The sequence below is a fragment of the Anneissia japonica genome, unplaced genomic scaffold, assembly GCF_011630105.1.
Source record: "Anneissia japonica isolate Jap-2015-1 unplaced genomic scaffold, ASM1163010v1 scaffold1302_len1884557_cov193, whole genome shotgun sequence".
In the NCBI taxonomy this organism is placed as follows: domain Eukaryota; kingdom Metazoa; phylum Echinodermata; class Crinoidea; order Comatulida; family Comatulidae; genus Anneissia; species Anneissia japonica.
The window spans coordinates 675,750-692,758 of NW_022736804.1; the positions used below are offsets into that span (position 1 = coordinate 675,750).

The 17,009-nt window shown below is 31.8% G+C and overlaps 1 protein-coding gene across 1 annotated transcript; it reads right to left on the reverse strand.

The window, feature by feature from the left end:
* Positions 1-1,107: 1,107 nt before the first annotated feature.
* LOC117116885 (nuclear hormone receptor E75-like) lies at positions 1,108-13,174 on the reverse strand. The gene is made up of 3 exons (XM_033261001.1): positions 13,047-13,174; positions 8,921-9,187; positions 1,108-7,393 (listed from the first exon to the last, which is right to left on the reverse strand). The coding sequence occupies exons 1-3, from the start codon at positions 13,135-13,137 to the stop codon at positions 6,855-6,857; spliced, it is 897 nt and encodes a 298-aa protein (XP_033116892.1). The 5' UTR covers positions 13,138-13,174; the 3' UTR covers positions 1,108-6,854.
* Between the last annotated feature and the right edge of the window lie 3,835 nt (positions 13,175-17,009).

Consider the following 17,009-nt stretch of genomic DNA (forward strand, 5'->3'; position numbering starts at 1 on the left):
TTGTTAAAAAATAGTATTGTATAATGAAAATACTGCATTAGATATCAGGTCTATCATGGAACCCTCATATACTGTAGATCAATTATGAATTGCAAATATAAATAAAAAGGTGACAGGAAGCCAATTAAGTCACATGGATGAGACCTGATAATATGAAGCAAGTTTATTTATTTTTATATATTTATTACAAATTTTATATTATATAAAGGTCCAAGAGGAAAGCATGGGCTCAACACAGGGGCAATCCAGAATTTTTCAAAGGGGGAGGGGGGCGGGGGTGGCCCGACATTTTCAGAATAGATAAGTGAGTAGTGCTTATTTCAAAACATAACATCTACACATAACACAACTTGACATAATATACAATTCAATATAAAATATGAAAAATATTTACACCATAGTTAAAATTTATATTAAAAATCAGAGATTAAAATGTGCTGTTATTGTTTATTTATCATCAAAGAAACTCCTCAGGCTGTCAGGAATAGTTCCAGTTATGTTCTTTTAATTTGCAAAACATAGATGACAACCATACCTTTCACTATTCATCATAATCATCATCATCATAATCATCACCATCACCCTACCCTCTGGCTTCACCCCCACCCCGCCCGCTGCCTCTCCTTATCATCATCATCCTTTCTTTAAACACCGTTCCGACAGCATTTACAGCTGCCACTTAACTTTACATCCACCTACTCCAGCAAAATCACTCATCCATGCAGTTCACTCATCCATGCAGTTCTTGAAAGACTATGCATTTGATGTCCGACTTCTTTTGTTTACTTTGTTGTTTCTCAGAATCAGCAAGCTAACTGCAAGTCGTTTAAGTATCTTTAAATATAATATATTTATTTTTTTGAGGTTTTTTTTTGTTGATTTTACCTCTTGCTTAGTATTATGTTTCATGTTTTGTATTGTCTGATTACTAACTTGTTTGATGTTTGTTTGATTATTGTTTCTCTGAAAGAGCAAACAAATGTACATTGTTCAAGTATCTTCAAATATAATATATTTATACCTCTTGATAGGTATCATGTTTTATATTGTGTAATTATTGTCTGACGAAACGGAATCAGATAAAAAAGCAAATGTAACTACGAAGACTTGACTGACGTTTCAATATATTTTCCATATTAATCGTACAAGTAGGTCAAAGGATTAAACCCTCACAACGTCCAGGATTTTACCACAAGGAGAAAAACCATAGTTTACATGATATTTCGGTTGTGGTTGACGCTTATGAGCAACTCCACCTATCTCCTTATGTGGTCAAATAACAGGGGCATCTTGAACTTTTTACACCAATTTAAACTTATGCCCTGATGTCTACATTCTACATTAACACGCAAATCATCGCACATCAATGACACGTTAACCTTGGTCACATGGTGCTATCCCACCCAAGGGCACTTCACCTTTTAATCATAGTCACAATTAGCTTAATTGATTGTATTAATTAACGTTCAAATAATTATGGACTTTTTGAGGTCAAGGTATTATCTTTTAGCAGTAAGTTAAAACATGTGTGCAGCAAACACGCACACGCAAACTCGCACGCACCCGCACACGCTTACACTCGCACAATATAATACAGACTAGTGTTGAACACAGTAACAGTAAGAATCTTAACAATTAACATTGATTTTCACTACATTTAAAATCATCAAATAGTTTGATACGTTTTTTTTTCTTCTTCGTTCAATGCTACTACCTCTTACTATAGATATAACAACTTTTGTTTAGCTCCCAGAATGCATTTAAAAAGCTCTATGCGTAATTACATAATCGATGGGGGTAAAGCTTACAATAGTCTCTACAGCCATACAATAACCTTTGCAAACTGCCTCCATGCAACAGTCCTTGCATGTATAAAAGATATGTTTTAGAATTAATTCACTAAATTTGCCAGAACACAATAATTTACATAAATAATACACTTATAGCATCTGGAAGGCTAAACCGTCACCAATATCTCATAATATTTGCAATAACAATAAAAGAAATATTAATAACATAAATATAAATGTTAAACATATACATAACAATAACTGATAGATTATTTGTCATTACGATCAGTTACTGTACTTAAAGACGGGCAGCACAACAGTGGATTCAGCTCAGCTTGCTGATTTGCAATAGTAGTTAGGTAGCTTCAATTTCTTTTAGGGCTTCAAATTGTAAATTTAAAGACCCAATGTACCTGGTTCGACACAGTGAGCTGATTCCAATCGTGTGCGGCAGATTTAAACATCAAATAGAGTGATGGGTGTACAGGTATTAACACAACTGAATAGAAATCTCTTTACATTGGATGCATATGGTTGTCTTATTAGTAGCAATTATCTTCTACGAGATATAAAATACACAACAGTTATACATCAATTTTTATTTCAGTTCCATACATGAATAAATAAAAAAACAATTTAAATTTAATTTTTTATCTTTAATGAATGTCCAGAAATAGACAACTCTTTTTTTTTAAACAGTAATGTGCAATCACAATGTATGTATGGTACCTTTTAAAGAACCACACACACAATGCTATATCTAAATACTGTATACATTTTTTGATTTAGCATTTTCAGCACAAAAACAATATTTTATTGCGACTACAACTAAAATAATATATTGATTATAGAACTTGGGAATGAATATTTGTGCTCAGAAAGAAAAGGATAAAGATGGGGATAATGAGATAATGATTGTGCACATCGTAAATATAATAATTTGTCTCTATGTGCTATCTAACCACTGACTTGTTAGTACGGTAATCGCAAATTACAGATGAACAATGAGACGTTGTCCGAATCCTCCGCATTTGTGCAATACAGTTTATTTTTTATAATTTTTTTCAAAGTTTAATGCTATACAATTCCATAACCATTCAATTATAATAAAGATGATGATGGCGCTGATGATTATGATGACAATGATGATTATGATAATGTGTTGATGAAATGATGATGACGGTGACAATGATGATATTGATGATGCTTGATAAGTAACCCAAAGGCATTGATAATCTGTATACTCTTTGTAATGAAAGATTGTGGGTAGTTGTAGTCTAAAATCTAATTTTTACCATCTAAATAAAAAGGGACAAAAATTTTTTTGCAAATAATTCCCAAGTTTGCCTAAATCCGAGACTGGTTTGCCCAAACAAATAGTTCAAACTATATAAACTTGAGTTTAACTAAAATTCAGTTTGAGTTTGCCTAAACTTGAGGTTTACTTTCCCAAATCTTAAAGTTTAGTTTGCGAAAACTTTAGTTTAACTTTGCTGGGTATGAGTCTGAACTTGATTTGCCAAAACGCTACATTTCAGTTTTAGATTGCTACAAAAATAGAGATTGAATATTCCAAAAAACTTGACTTTGAGTTGCTTAAACGAAAATGTTAGTTTGTCTAAACTCTGTTTGAGTGTGCCTAAACTTGGGTTGTGAATTTCCTTAAACTTTAGTTTGAGTTTGCCTAAATGGAAGTTTGTTTGCCTAACACCAGTTAAAATCAACACAGAATATTCATCAATAATGTAAGGGCAATGAAACACATGAACATAGTTATAGAGTTGCCTGTTCACAATTGTTTATAAGGAAAAATTCTAAATGCAATATTCATTCTAAATTTTAATGCTATAAAGAGAAATTTCATATATATTGAATTTATACTTTACATTTCTTGATGTAATATATGTCTATAAACGAATCAACACTGAAAAAAGGTATAGATAGCAGAACAATCCAAATTAACGTACCATCATTTGGTACACCCACAGACAATCTATTACAAAATAGTGTGCGAAATGAATTAAAGTTGTCTATATTACTACGTTTTAATATCTCTCCTGATTGCAGAATACAGTACAAGAAGCAGTAATAATATGCTCACAAAAATGTCTGCTAAAGAACGCCCAATCACTATTATTATAACATATCCCGACATAGTTTCCAAGCACAGACATTTTTATTCAACATGATTACAGCTGCAACGATTGAAGGAATGAAAACTGGTATGATAAATAATTAACGAACAAGGAGAAAAACAAAAATCTTTGGAAACAAGAAGGGAAAAAAGGCACCAGAATCACAATTTTATCTTACAATGCTCACTGTAAAATTTCCTTACTATAAAAAATATAAAGTACGGTAACAAATATTTGTGATCATTTGTAAATCAATAAAAACGAAGGGATTATTAGGGGAAAAAAATAAACATAAATTTACTATATCACTTCAAATACACCATTTAATTAATGTAGAGTTAGTTAAATGAAGCAGCTTTATAAATTGTCATTTATATAAACACCAGGTAAGTATTTATTTACCACAACATAATCACATATTAATTATTCTTTTAACGTATTTAGAATATACGTTATTAAACAGAAGTTACCCTAAAATTTAGACAAACCTACATTGTACAAATTTGGCAAAATATACCAATATTTCAGTCTTTACTGGTTCATTTTTATTTCAAAATGACTGTGTAACAAACAGACAGAACTGAGACACAAGAAATACGACCAAACTCATGTCGAAAAATGATTCATAACAGGCAGTCTTTATCAATTAGATTCTGACCAAATTCAAATTTGAATTGACAACAACTCCGAAAGTTTGGTGTAAAAAAGGCACAAGATCCAACATCAACAATGAAGGGAACACAATATTGGGAATTCAGACCAATTACGATGATTGAATTAAACAGCTGGTGATGGCAAATATGTTGTATGCACTGTCTATCATACCCTAGGAACAAATTTTTTGTTGGCCCATTATATCTTCAGAATGCATGATTGACCCTAGAGAATCATTTCACAAACATTATAAATACACATTCCATAGAAAAATACAATAAAAAATATTTCAAATAAACGTAGTGTACAATCCAATGTTCGATTTGTAAATGATACAAATTAATTTCAGTGGGGAAGGAGTGTTGCCTTGTATTATCTGCTTGTTACACAGTGAATTGAAGCTCAGAAAATTAAAAAAAAAAATATTAACATGATTTTCATACAACACACAGACATTTACAATAACAGGCAGACCACTATACAGGGATCTAACATCTTATTTAATTACACTCTGACTACCTTGGTAAGACCCAACCTATAATAGACATGTTTAATTCCATAAGCCAAGCCTGTGTAAAACAAACTCATAAGGCAAAACATGCCCCTTATGATACGCCCACATATGTAAGGTAAATTTGTCAACTGTAAGACCAACACACGTTTGTAGGGCTTTACCTTCTTTCTGTAAATCCCTCAAACAAAATTCTGAAAGACCACCCATTTTCTCATTGGCTTCTGTGTTTATCCTTCACAGAATTTCTAAGTGGTCTACCTCTGAGGTAAACCAATGAAAAGAAAATTAACATGTCTGTTTATCATCGGAAACCAACTGTTACCAAATTGATTATGCTGGACATAGATCCATTAACAAGAAAAATAGTGCTCCCAATACAATAATCATTTACTCAACTGGCACTCAAAGCAAATGAGTTTTAACTGCTGAATACCTGAAACACATGTGCAGGACAGTCTTCTCAACTGAACATGTGTAACCATGGAGGTATCTAACTCCTCATAATATTACACAATGTGCGTAATACACATGCATTATAAGTTACCAAAATATGTTTATAGATTATTATCTCAAAAAACTATTTCCAACAAATTGTGAATATTTAAAAAAATGAAAAGGAAAGAATAGTTTCATCTACTTATATGTCAAAATGTTCATCAATGGCAAACAATTCATGATTCAGATTTTACTATAAATAAATTGCTTTATAGCCAGCCAAGATAAAAATAAGCTGAGGAGCGCCCTCTACAGTCAGAATTTGGTCAGTAGTCTATATTTACTGCTCAATCCCAAATAGTAACTTTTGTTTAAATGAATATATTTAGTACTTTGGGGATTTTCCCCTTTCTTCTCATCAAATTCACGCTTTTTCTTATATGCCTTATTAACAGAACAGCTTGAAATAACCGTGTATGATCTTGTGGAACTTCACACTTTTCAGCAATGTTTAATCCAGTAAAGAAAAAACATGCTTCGAGTATTCAGATACAAAATCATTAATAATACAAGAAAGCCTATGCTTGGTTCATTGAAGACACCCAAATATGTGAGGCGTGAAAACACTGAGGTCCAATGTTAATTAAATTTTTCAGTGTTCTTCCCGCACACAGTCTGTACCTGGTCACAAATTTCTCGATGTGTAACACATGTATAGCTGAAATATTCATATGTCGACAGCTGCTGGCTTATCACAATGATTTATCTGTGCATTGATGATACATTCCTTGATGTGGCCGCGCAACAAAAGTACAAGTGCCCGACTACCAGGATGACTTGGATTAAAAATGAACACATTATTGTTTGGAGAGAAACATATGTTTTAGCATCAGCCATCACTGAAACAGTGCGATACTACTTGATTTTGGTGTATTTTTTTCTGGCGTGTCTCTATCCCTTGTAAAGTTTCCACAAAACATGTTACATTGGTCTTTGACCCAATATCTACAACCACTTGCTGAATTTACATCAAAAACATGATTGAGACCACACCGCATTACGACAAGTTACTTTTTGTTTTCAACAACATTCATTTACACTTCCTTTATCAACTCTTTTGAAAGGAACGTCAAAGCAGAAAGAGCTCCCTCTATGTTTTTTTTTTTCTGGCCAATCAGATGAATACCGTACACAGTGTCTAGGTTCCATATCAATGAGCAATGAAACCAATCACACATGGCCATATGCAAACATGCCCATGACATGGACACCGCACCATGAATCAGGGTGGATAATACTACAAGAGGTTAATTCCCAGTCCTATTTTTACTGAGGGTACCCAGCATTGGGCGTAAATTGGCCAAGGTAATGTTTATATACCTCCATGTCATTACCGAACTGTATTGGAAATGGTAAGTCAAACTTGCTCGGGCCAATTGGCTGTTCAACCTTCACTGCGCACGGGCTTTCGTTTGAACTGTCATGACCACGGCCGTTAATTGGGTGGTGTCCGGTGAAACCGTTTGTTCCCTTTGAGTAGTTACTCGACGTGACATGCACAGATGCCGAGTTGCTTTTCTTCGAATCTTCCTCTTTCTTTGCGTCGCATCCTCCTTTAGAATTTCCAAAGTCATATACTTCCATATAGAGCTCAGGCATTGGGAAAGATGGTACACCTACTTTGAGCTTCATGATAAACTGAGTATGAAGATTATCAAGAGTTCGAAGTTCGGGCAAACGTAGAAGAATCTTAGCAAAGATATGTGGGTCGTCGCGATGATTTCTTTGTGTTTCAACCTTGAGTGCGCCAAGAATTTTAGCCTGTAAAGTGCAGATCAGATCTCGGTTTTGTAGACTTTCTCGATCTGAAAAATATACAAATTTATAAATGTATTAAAAACACATACCGGTAAATTGTTTTATACATATCTTTTTATTCAACAATATATTACAAATTTTGATTATGTTTTAAAAATATTGTTTTGCAGTATTAAATTTTTATTGAATAATATTTTAATGTATCTAATCTTCAATGACATTTTTCAAGTTTTGAATCAATTACAGACAGATAAAAATGAAAATAATGCCAAAAATTTGAATATCATTATTACTAAAAAAGTGTAAAAAAGTTTTATTAATTAAATAACCAAAGCAAACAGGCCAAAACTTTTTTGGATTGATTTTCTTATGAAGTAGATCGTGTTCAGCTGACCGTTTCTAAGGATCCCAATTATCCTCAGATAGACAAAGCCTACAATTCTATAATTCTTTCGAATTTGCCTTGCTTACGTACACGACTGGATTTCAGCTGTTACAGACGAAGAATTACAATGATTAATAAAGCACTTAAGTACTGTAGAGATGATTAAGAGAACAATCAGATATTCTAAAACATCTCCCTGAAAGTTTACAGCCGTGGCAGATTTGCAGATTTGATTAACACTATCTTATTTTCTCTAAATCACATACTTATGTTTGTTTTAATATCCGAATGAATTCTTTTCACACATATTACCAGGGATGTTGAGTTTTAAGAGACTTTCTTTTACAAGAAGATGAAGATTAAAAAAGACAATTCTAATCTTATTACCTCAAGATTATAATCTGTTTTCATTTTTTTTTTTTTTTTTTACCCAAACAACAAATGAATTGGAGAAACAGTGTTCAGTTAAACTAACAAAACAATCAACGATAGTTTGAAATATAAATAATTTGCTATATATCACATAAATAGTACTTTATAAGGAAAGTATTAAAACTATTTTAAATATATAAATTGAACTTATGTAAAAAAAGTATGCAGCAGGGAGTTGTAAAAATATCTAGATTTAATAAATGGCTAACTGTTTAATTCCATCTCCAGTTACTATGTTGAAGCATTCCTCCAAAATAATGAATTACTTATCCATCTAATAAAAAAAAACTAAATACATACAAAAAATGTTAGAGGAATTTTGAATTTCTGTAAAAAAATGTGCTTACTTAACCTTAAGTGATCTCTTTGAAGAATCTAATGGTATAAATTGAAATTGTTGGTTGCAATTATTAGCCTTTGGTACAACAGTGATATAATATCCACTTAAAAGTTTTGCCCCAAGATAACTTTTTTTTTTTGTTAATAGTACCATGGTTGGAACTTTATACACAAGCTGAAATATTAGCTGGTTCTTTTTACCAATTAATTTGGTAAGTCATGATTTTTAAGTTGAACCAAAGCTGCTTAGGTCACAGAAAGAAATGCTAACTTATTTGATTCTTTTGGATGAGCAATTCAATACAGTATTATAATTTGCTTTTTCAGAGTTCCCTCCCCCCACCCTCCACCCGACCTAGAATTTCCCAGAAACACTATGTTACATTTTTTATTTTCAATTTGACAAAAAGAGCCTTACCATCTGCGTACAATACAACTGCTGACAGTAACGCTACTTCGGACTGCTGTAATTTTAACCTGTGGAGACGTCTTGCAAAATCGTACACAGCGTCTACCAACTCGTTAGGCATGAATTTAAGCATATTGAGACGTGATACTCGCACGTTGTTGTTCAGAATGAACTTGTTGTAAAGGACGAGTTCGATGCAGTCCTGAACGGTTAGGATTTCAAAGAAACCAGCTTTTACAAGTACCATTTGATCTTGTTGTTCCAATGAGGAAAATCCTGAATAAAAAACGAAAAAACAATTAAATGAATGTTAAATAAAATTTACTTTTATCTAATTAACTTGGTTCAGAAACTCTGAGATCACATGGAGATTTAAAATTGTTTAAAAGCCCAATATTAAAAAAAAATATATACACATTTAGTCCCATACATTAATTCATGAACCAGAAAAAACAAAAACAAACCAACTTTGTGTTGTCTGAAAAAAAAATTATATATATGGGTAAAACGTATTGATGTCAGATTAAATTTATTGCAAGACAAAATTTGAAATAATAATTTATAACATCAATTTGGTGATAATTAAAATTGCATCGATACTCTCATTGGTATTGATAGCAGCAATCAATGCCATATTTTATAACTATGGGTACATTTGAAGAAATCACGTAATAACAGTCGTGAAATATCCCAGGAGACGGTCAATGAACGTATGAATCTTAATGAATCTTTAAATCAAATGTTCCTACACAGATATAACTATAAATAGAATTACAGTATGGTAACTACTTCTAAATTTCGGTTACATTTTCAAAAAAATATGAGGGCGTATACTGAATGAGCTCAAGCTCAGTTGGTAAAGTACTAGCATGTTGTGTGTAGGTTTTGGGATCAATCGTTTTTATTTTTTCATACCAAACAGGATAGATGGATGGATAGATGGATGAATGAGAATGGATGGATGGATCCCACTGGAAGCAAGTCTTCCGACTTAGTGAGTTATCATTGGTATAATTCACACCACAAATACTCTATCCTATCTATCCTATCCTAATTAATGAATGAATGAGTGAATAAATGAATAAATGAAATAATTGAAGAGGAATGGATTGATGGATAGATGGATGGATGGATGAGTGGAATGAATGAATGATTAAAAGAAGGATGAATAGATAAATGGATGATTGACAGAAAGAATGGATGGATGGATGGGTGGGTGGGTGGATGGATGGATATATGGAAGGATGAATTGACAGATGGATGAATCAATGAATGAGGATGGATAAACTGATGGATGAATAGGTATTGGTAATGAAGAATAGATATGTATTATCTATTGTTTTCCTATACAAAGTAATTGCTACAATAAACAAAATAACTGTACCAAGGATAAACATGCAAAGAAATGTTCACAGTAGGACTAAAGAACAATTGCACTTAAAAAAAAAAACCTCTGTTCCTAACCCATGTTATACAGATAACAAGTTTCCTACAAAGCTGTTAAAAATCACACAGAGTGGAGCAGATGTGTTAAGATGTCAAATACACATGGAAACCCCTTTTCGGCTAGGCTCTCTGAGGATTGTGACTAAACCACAAACAGACCCGAAACACATCCTCACTCCCCAACACAATCAGCGCCAAATGAGGCTTTAATAGCCGACTCATAATGAAATACGACATGTTGCATGTTAGCGAGCTTACGGTAAAGGCATCCTCTACGTTAGAATAGCCTCCAGTGAGCAAAGATGGTTTTTACAGAGACCGCTTCAATTCATCTCAAATCTCACTTTTAAAATTCCTTTTAAGAGCAGGCAAAATTATTTCATAAATGTGTATGCACTTAAAATATATAAATGCACATTCTGCTCTGTGTAAGGTAAGCCAAAAGAACAAAAATGATGATAAATTGGCCTGTAGGTGTGTATCGTTGGTTATTACTTTTTAATGTTGGAAAATATATTCAAAAAGGTAAAGGAGAGAATGCTTATATTCTGATCTTTAGCTCCAAAATCTATGCCACAAATAAAACGATTAATAAAAAAAAACTATTTACAAATATAGCTTTACTGTTTGTTATGACCAGTTAAAAGTAAAACACATTCATTATGAGATGAATTTTTAAAATAGATTGAAAAATATCTCAGATGAGAATAGGACTAAACAAGGGGAAAATTGACATTATTTTATCATTTTTGTAAAATTTTTAATTTTTTTGTTGTCTCTTTGGTTTGTTGTATTGTGTTGCAATTAAGTTAAATATTGGTGATTTAAAGTTATCATTTTTATATAGTAGTAATTGATAATAAATTTTATGATCATACAAAATGTATTTTGATGACTGATTATGATCTAAATAATATCATGTAATAAGGAAAATAGCAAAACAAAATAAGTAAATAAACAACAAGACAGATTCTCAACAGATTATTATTATTATTATTAAGATATTGACAAATAAAAAAAAAATTAATCTTGAACAATAAAGTACATAACTACAATCACCTTGAAAAATTTCAACAAATATATAATTCAACTTCTTTCTAAACATCAATCTCATGAATAAAAAAAAAAACAAACAAAAGAAAAATGTTAAGACAATTTTCAAGAATATATCCTTTAAATCTTGTGCAATTTACTAACTTTGAATACCTTTTATATATTAAAGCCTAGCTATCGGATTATCAGTATTATATTCATGTAGCCTAAAACGCCTTTCACGTATCATAAACAAGCCGCTACTGTATGTGTGTATATGGATGGATGTGAAGTTTCACCGTTTTTAGTGACATTATGTAGGTTAATGGCAAGCCATTTGGTGACACAATTATCATCAAGTATTCGCTAAATGTGCTCCACAATGTTCGTATCCATTTTTCGTTGTTACCCCAGTAGGGTATTAAATGGCACCAGATCACATGGGAGTGATTACACCAATGAATAACCTCTCACTTCTCGGCTAATGCTACCCACATTTGGCTTACGGTAATTACAGTCTGAATGCCAATGAATAGGCTGCTTAATGGGCAAAACTGTTCCTTTAGGAATGGGTATTACATTGACCCTTTTATGACGTATGTCAAATTTTCCTAATCATTTTTTGGGCTAATTGGCAAATGTATTTTAATGAGAGCTTGATAATTTAATTAGTAATTCTTGTTATTAGAATGTAGATAATTCATCATTAACATTAAATTACAATGGTTAAATTCAAACTTTGACTCTTTTCATTTTTCAAAAAAAATACCATATGAAAATGAGTAGTTTTCTGGTGGTAAACTTAGATACCAAATGCTTAACACTTCATATCTGAGGTACTAGAGTATACTGAGAAAAAATTAGAGCATTAATTAAATTCAGCACTTTTTTGTAAATATTTTTAATTTACTAATTTCTTATATGTTTTTCTAACATCATAAATTATATGTTAAATGCTGCATACAATGTTGCATATAATATAGTAAGTTTTAAATAATTATTATCTTATAATATGTTTAATTTAATTTGTTTTATTATACTAATATAATATTAAATGTTAAATTTATAACTTATTCATAATTATATTTTCAATATTTAACTGAGGATTAATAAATTAATAAATTAATTTACATTATACTCATTAGTGTGATATTTAATTTATTGTATTATGACTATAATCTAATCATAAAACTAGATGAATAGAAAACATTAGCTTATTAATGCATAGAGAGCATATAAACACAGCCAAAAATATATGTACAGTATGACAGCCTCCATATAAAAGCCCCAGTATCTGAAACATGACCACTTGCCGTCTTGCACGCTTCATTATCAACTCTCACATAGCATACAACAACCCTGGACGACCCCTAACAACAGAGGAGGTATCCTCTGACATCTGACGTTTACAATCCTGTTAATGCTACTCAAATGCTTCTTCAACATTTTCCAACTATAGAACCCGACATTTTTTATGACATGTTATATCGTCGATTCTTTGCTATTGCAGAGGATTACGGCTGTATGGCAGAAGTTCTCATCACCACCTTACTAATCATCATAATCATCGTCATTGTTATCATCAATCATCAGGTGCAGTGATGTCTTTCTTTTGTTTTTAGAAACATTTTTAACAGTTTACCTGACATAAACTTACCTGGTACCTGCTTGCAAAAAGTTACTATCCTCTTGATATACATAGCCAAGGTTTCACCAATTACCGACCCCCACATCTGCCTACCATCCATGCCTGAAAAAAAAAAGCAGATTAAATTTTATGAAAAGGCATAATTCCTCAAGGTGTTTATTAAACAATCCTCACCATCATAAACATTATCATCATAATCATATCCTTTTGCTATAATCTTTATCCTCGTCATTGTTGTCATGGTCGCTGTCGTCACTGTAATTGCTGTATGTGTCGTTAATGCTACATCCCTCGTTGTATCCATAATAATGATCTTATTCATTATTTTCATCATCATAAGTTTAATCCACATCATCGTCATTATCATCATCATCATCATTATCAATCTTCATCCTCCTTCTCATCATTAGCATCCTCATCCCAATTATTTCTCAACATCAATGTTATTCTCAAAATCATTATCATCATTAGCATTTTTACTTTTAATAATAATTCATTATAATCAAGCTTCACTATTATCACTGTCTCTCTTCAACATTATCATAGTGATAACAAATGTCACCTTCCTAATTTCGCTTCATTGATATCAACTAGAAATAGCTGCATGAGCTACGAATGAATGAAAATCAACTGGGCATGGAGTATTATATAAGAGAGGTCAAAAGTTAACCAATGAATACAGATCCTTTGGATCAGACCAGACTGAAAGCAATGAAATACATACAAAGCCTTACATGTACAATAATGAATTTAGGATCTACTGTTAAAGGGACTTTCCCTTAGATGATGAGATCTGTTGCACGAATTGATTGATTTAATTTGTTGTTCACTATTGATATTTCAGGTGAAAGAAAAATAATTTAAATAGCACGATTGATTGATTGGTATGAAAAGGTATTCTCTGAACAAACCAAAAAATATTAAAATATCAACAATGAATCATGTTTAAACATGTTGGCCATTTTTTTTACGCTGTTAGTTAGGTTTAGAGACAAGAAAATAAAATTATAATTTGGAATTTGTTCTTATCACTAGGTCCACACTTATAAACGAAAGAATCTGAAAAAAGACAATACATTTTGGATGTATAGTTTACAGCTAATAAAAGATTAAGAACAATGAGATGTGGAACAAACAGAAACCTTTAACTGATTGACCCGCACTTTGTTTATAATTATAAAATAACCACATGAATTATTTATGTCTCTTGACAAGTCAAATATCAGGTCATAGTATTTTATAATGAAAGTTTAGCACTTTACACAGACAAACATACTTTGTGAACTTAACAGTCAGGACAAAATTCAAATGTAATAATCCTAAAAACAATGGCGGAAAGGTTTTTAACTGAAATAGTTACAAATAAAAATCTGTTGTGGTGTTTTAATGTTTAATATTTTTTATGTTTAAAAATTGTTTGATTTACAAAGTATACAATTTTACTAATAGAATGGATCTGTATCCAAATCCAAGTAAAAGGGAAGAAATCAATTCTAAATACTCCCATTCCAAATTATTTTTCTTTTACAATCTGTTGTGAAGTTATGAATTTGAAATTGCTGTTTAAGTATGGTTTCAGGTTATTACGCCATAACAAATCGTCATTTGGCTCGATCAAAATTCCAAACAGGAGCTTCACATCTAAGCAGTTATGCAAAATGCAAAGAGTACAAATAGTCTGTCGATATTATGCTCTTCACAAGCATACCCCGCTCATCACTCAAGCTGAGTAATTCTACGCAGATCATACACGTCTTTCGTCTATTTATCATCCGATTTTATCCGTCATAGTGTCAACCAGACGGATTCGCGTGAACGAGAAGAGATGGATGCATTCTGGGCAAAAAAGCGCGGTGAATGACGCTATAAGACTGAGATTTAACTAGCCCAGAGCGGGAGCATTAATAGTAATATGAATTGCACTCGCAGGGCATATCAATCAGACAGCGTGCCTCTAGCAAGCCATGTTCAATGGTAAGATTAATACAGAGGTATAAATCACAATTTGCTCCTAAATGTAATTTGCAAAAAATTCGGCATAAACAAAGGAAACATCAAATTTTCCTAATGGGGGAATTCAAATAGGTACAATATTTTTTTTTTTGTTCAATTTCAATACTGCATATTACCAGATAATTAAGCCAAATGTCTTAATCATATTTTGCATATATACAAACATCGGAATAACTAGAGCATAACATTGTACCAAACCAAACTTACTCGGGTATTTTTTATTTGCATATTATACTTGAACGCCGAGCTATGATGGACGGTGCATGTAAGATCCGTCACTAGTCATTTATCTAAGATCGTCTACTGTATCATTTAACGATTATGAAGATGCGAGGTTTCAGGCCTTTTTTCATGAGACAAATACCGTATACAACAATTCATGTTAACAGTATATTTAGTAAATAATTTGTCATATTTCTGAAGGAGTGATAAAAAATTTCTTCGCAAATACTAATACCAGCCAAGCAGTAAGATTCAATACCTTTTTTATGTTATGCAAACAACCCATTGACTATAATAAAATCATTAAAAGTGATTAACTCATTTTAATATACTGTTTAATTTTACTTTCATACAAAAAATTGAATATTATCAATTAGTTCCTTGAGGGAAAATTGAAGAATAATAACTATTAACTGAAAAAAAAAAAAAAAAAAAAATTCTCACTAATACAGATGCACAAACATTTAATTTTTTTCCCAGCATAGTCGACCCTTCAATTGGCTCCAATTTACCATAAAAAATTTTAAATAAAAAATCTGCAAAAACTAAATGTCTTTGAACGGTGAGGTCCCATTAAAATTTGATAATTTATTTGATCCTTTTATTGGGCAATTTAATGTTTTACTTGAATTTTTTAATGATTTTAAGATTTTTACCTCAATCTTAAATCAATACATTAATGCCATTATACTTTACAGTATAAATGAAAATAAGGGACAGTCTTACAAATATAATAAAATAGAAAGGAAAAAGCAGATGATGACAATGGTCATTATTAACTTAATTACCAACAAATTATAAAATATAAATGATGCTAAAAATAATGATCAAATATGATAAAAATGGTAGCTTGTAATTCTTTTTTAGTAAAGTTTATAAATATTATATCACCAATATAATAAAATTATAAGAAACAAAACAGTAATAATTATGATAGACTATAAACTTTTAAAAAATAATGGATATTCATAAGCTAAATTAATCACATTGAGAAACTGTTTCCAAATATTGATTATTTACATGTCCCTCATGAAGTCGCCAAGGCTCAACGGAATTCCAACCATCACTTCACAGAAACATCATCATCACCACCTTGTCACAATGACCAACTCACCAGAAACGAATTTCCGCACCAACTTTAGGAAGGGGGCATGAACAGACGGTGAACGAAAACCTGTTAGAGGATCATGACAAGTTTGGGATTTGCAACAGTCAGACAGGAACAGCCTGACCTAAAAAATTGCAAGATGTCATCCCTGTTGCCGTTGTTGCGTGACTCAATTGTATGAGTTTGCTGTCTAAAACTAATTCCAGCGAAGAAAAAAAAAACAATACAGAGTTTTCAGACCCACGACCAGGACTGGTCTTAGGGTAAGAACTTGTGTCGAACATCATCGTAAACCTAGTTTTCACGGCAGTTTAGAGGGTGGAATATCTGCTGAGATTGGAAAACAATAGAGTCTGACTTAAGTTCACCTTTATCTGTGTCAGACATAGTGTTAATTGATAGATTTCATATGAACATAAATTTACTGGTAATTACAAGATTCTACAAAATCCCACCTTATTCAGAGGCTGATGCCTTGCATCAACTTGGTTATCCAGAGAATTTGAAGTGGAATCAGTCAATTGATTTATTTTCTTTATCTATACACTTCAATATTTTCTTATGTCGATGGCATATCAATATTACCTCTGTAGTCAACGCAGTGGGGCTGAAACTAGTCCCTGTGTGTC

Coding starts and splice junctions, on each gene's coding strand:
- LOC117116885 (XM_033261001.1), bottom strand. CDS start 13,137: ATGGATGGTAGGCAGATGTGGGGGTCGGTAATTGGTGAAACCTTGGCT. Junction 9,188..13,046: donor TTTTTGCAAGCAGGTACCAG/GTAAGTTTATGT, acceptor TTTTTTATTCAG/GATTTTCCTCATTGGAACAA. Junction 7,394..8,920: donor AGTTGTATTGTACGCAGATG/GTAAGGCTCTTT, acceptor TATATTTTTCAG/ATCGAGAAAGTCTACAAAAC.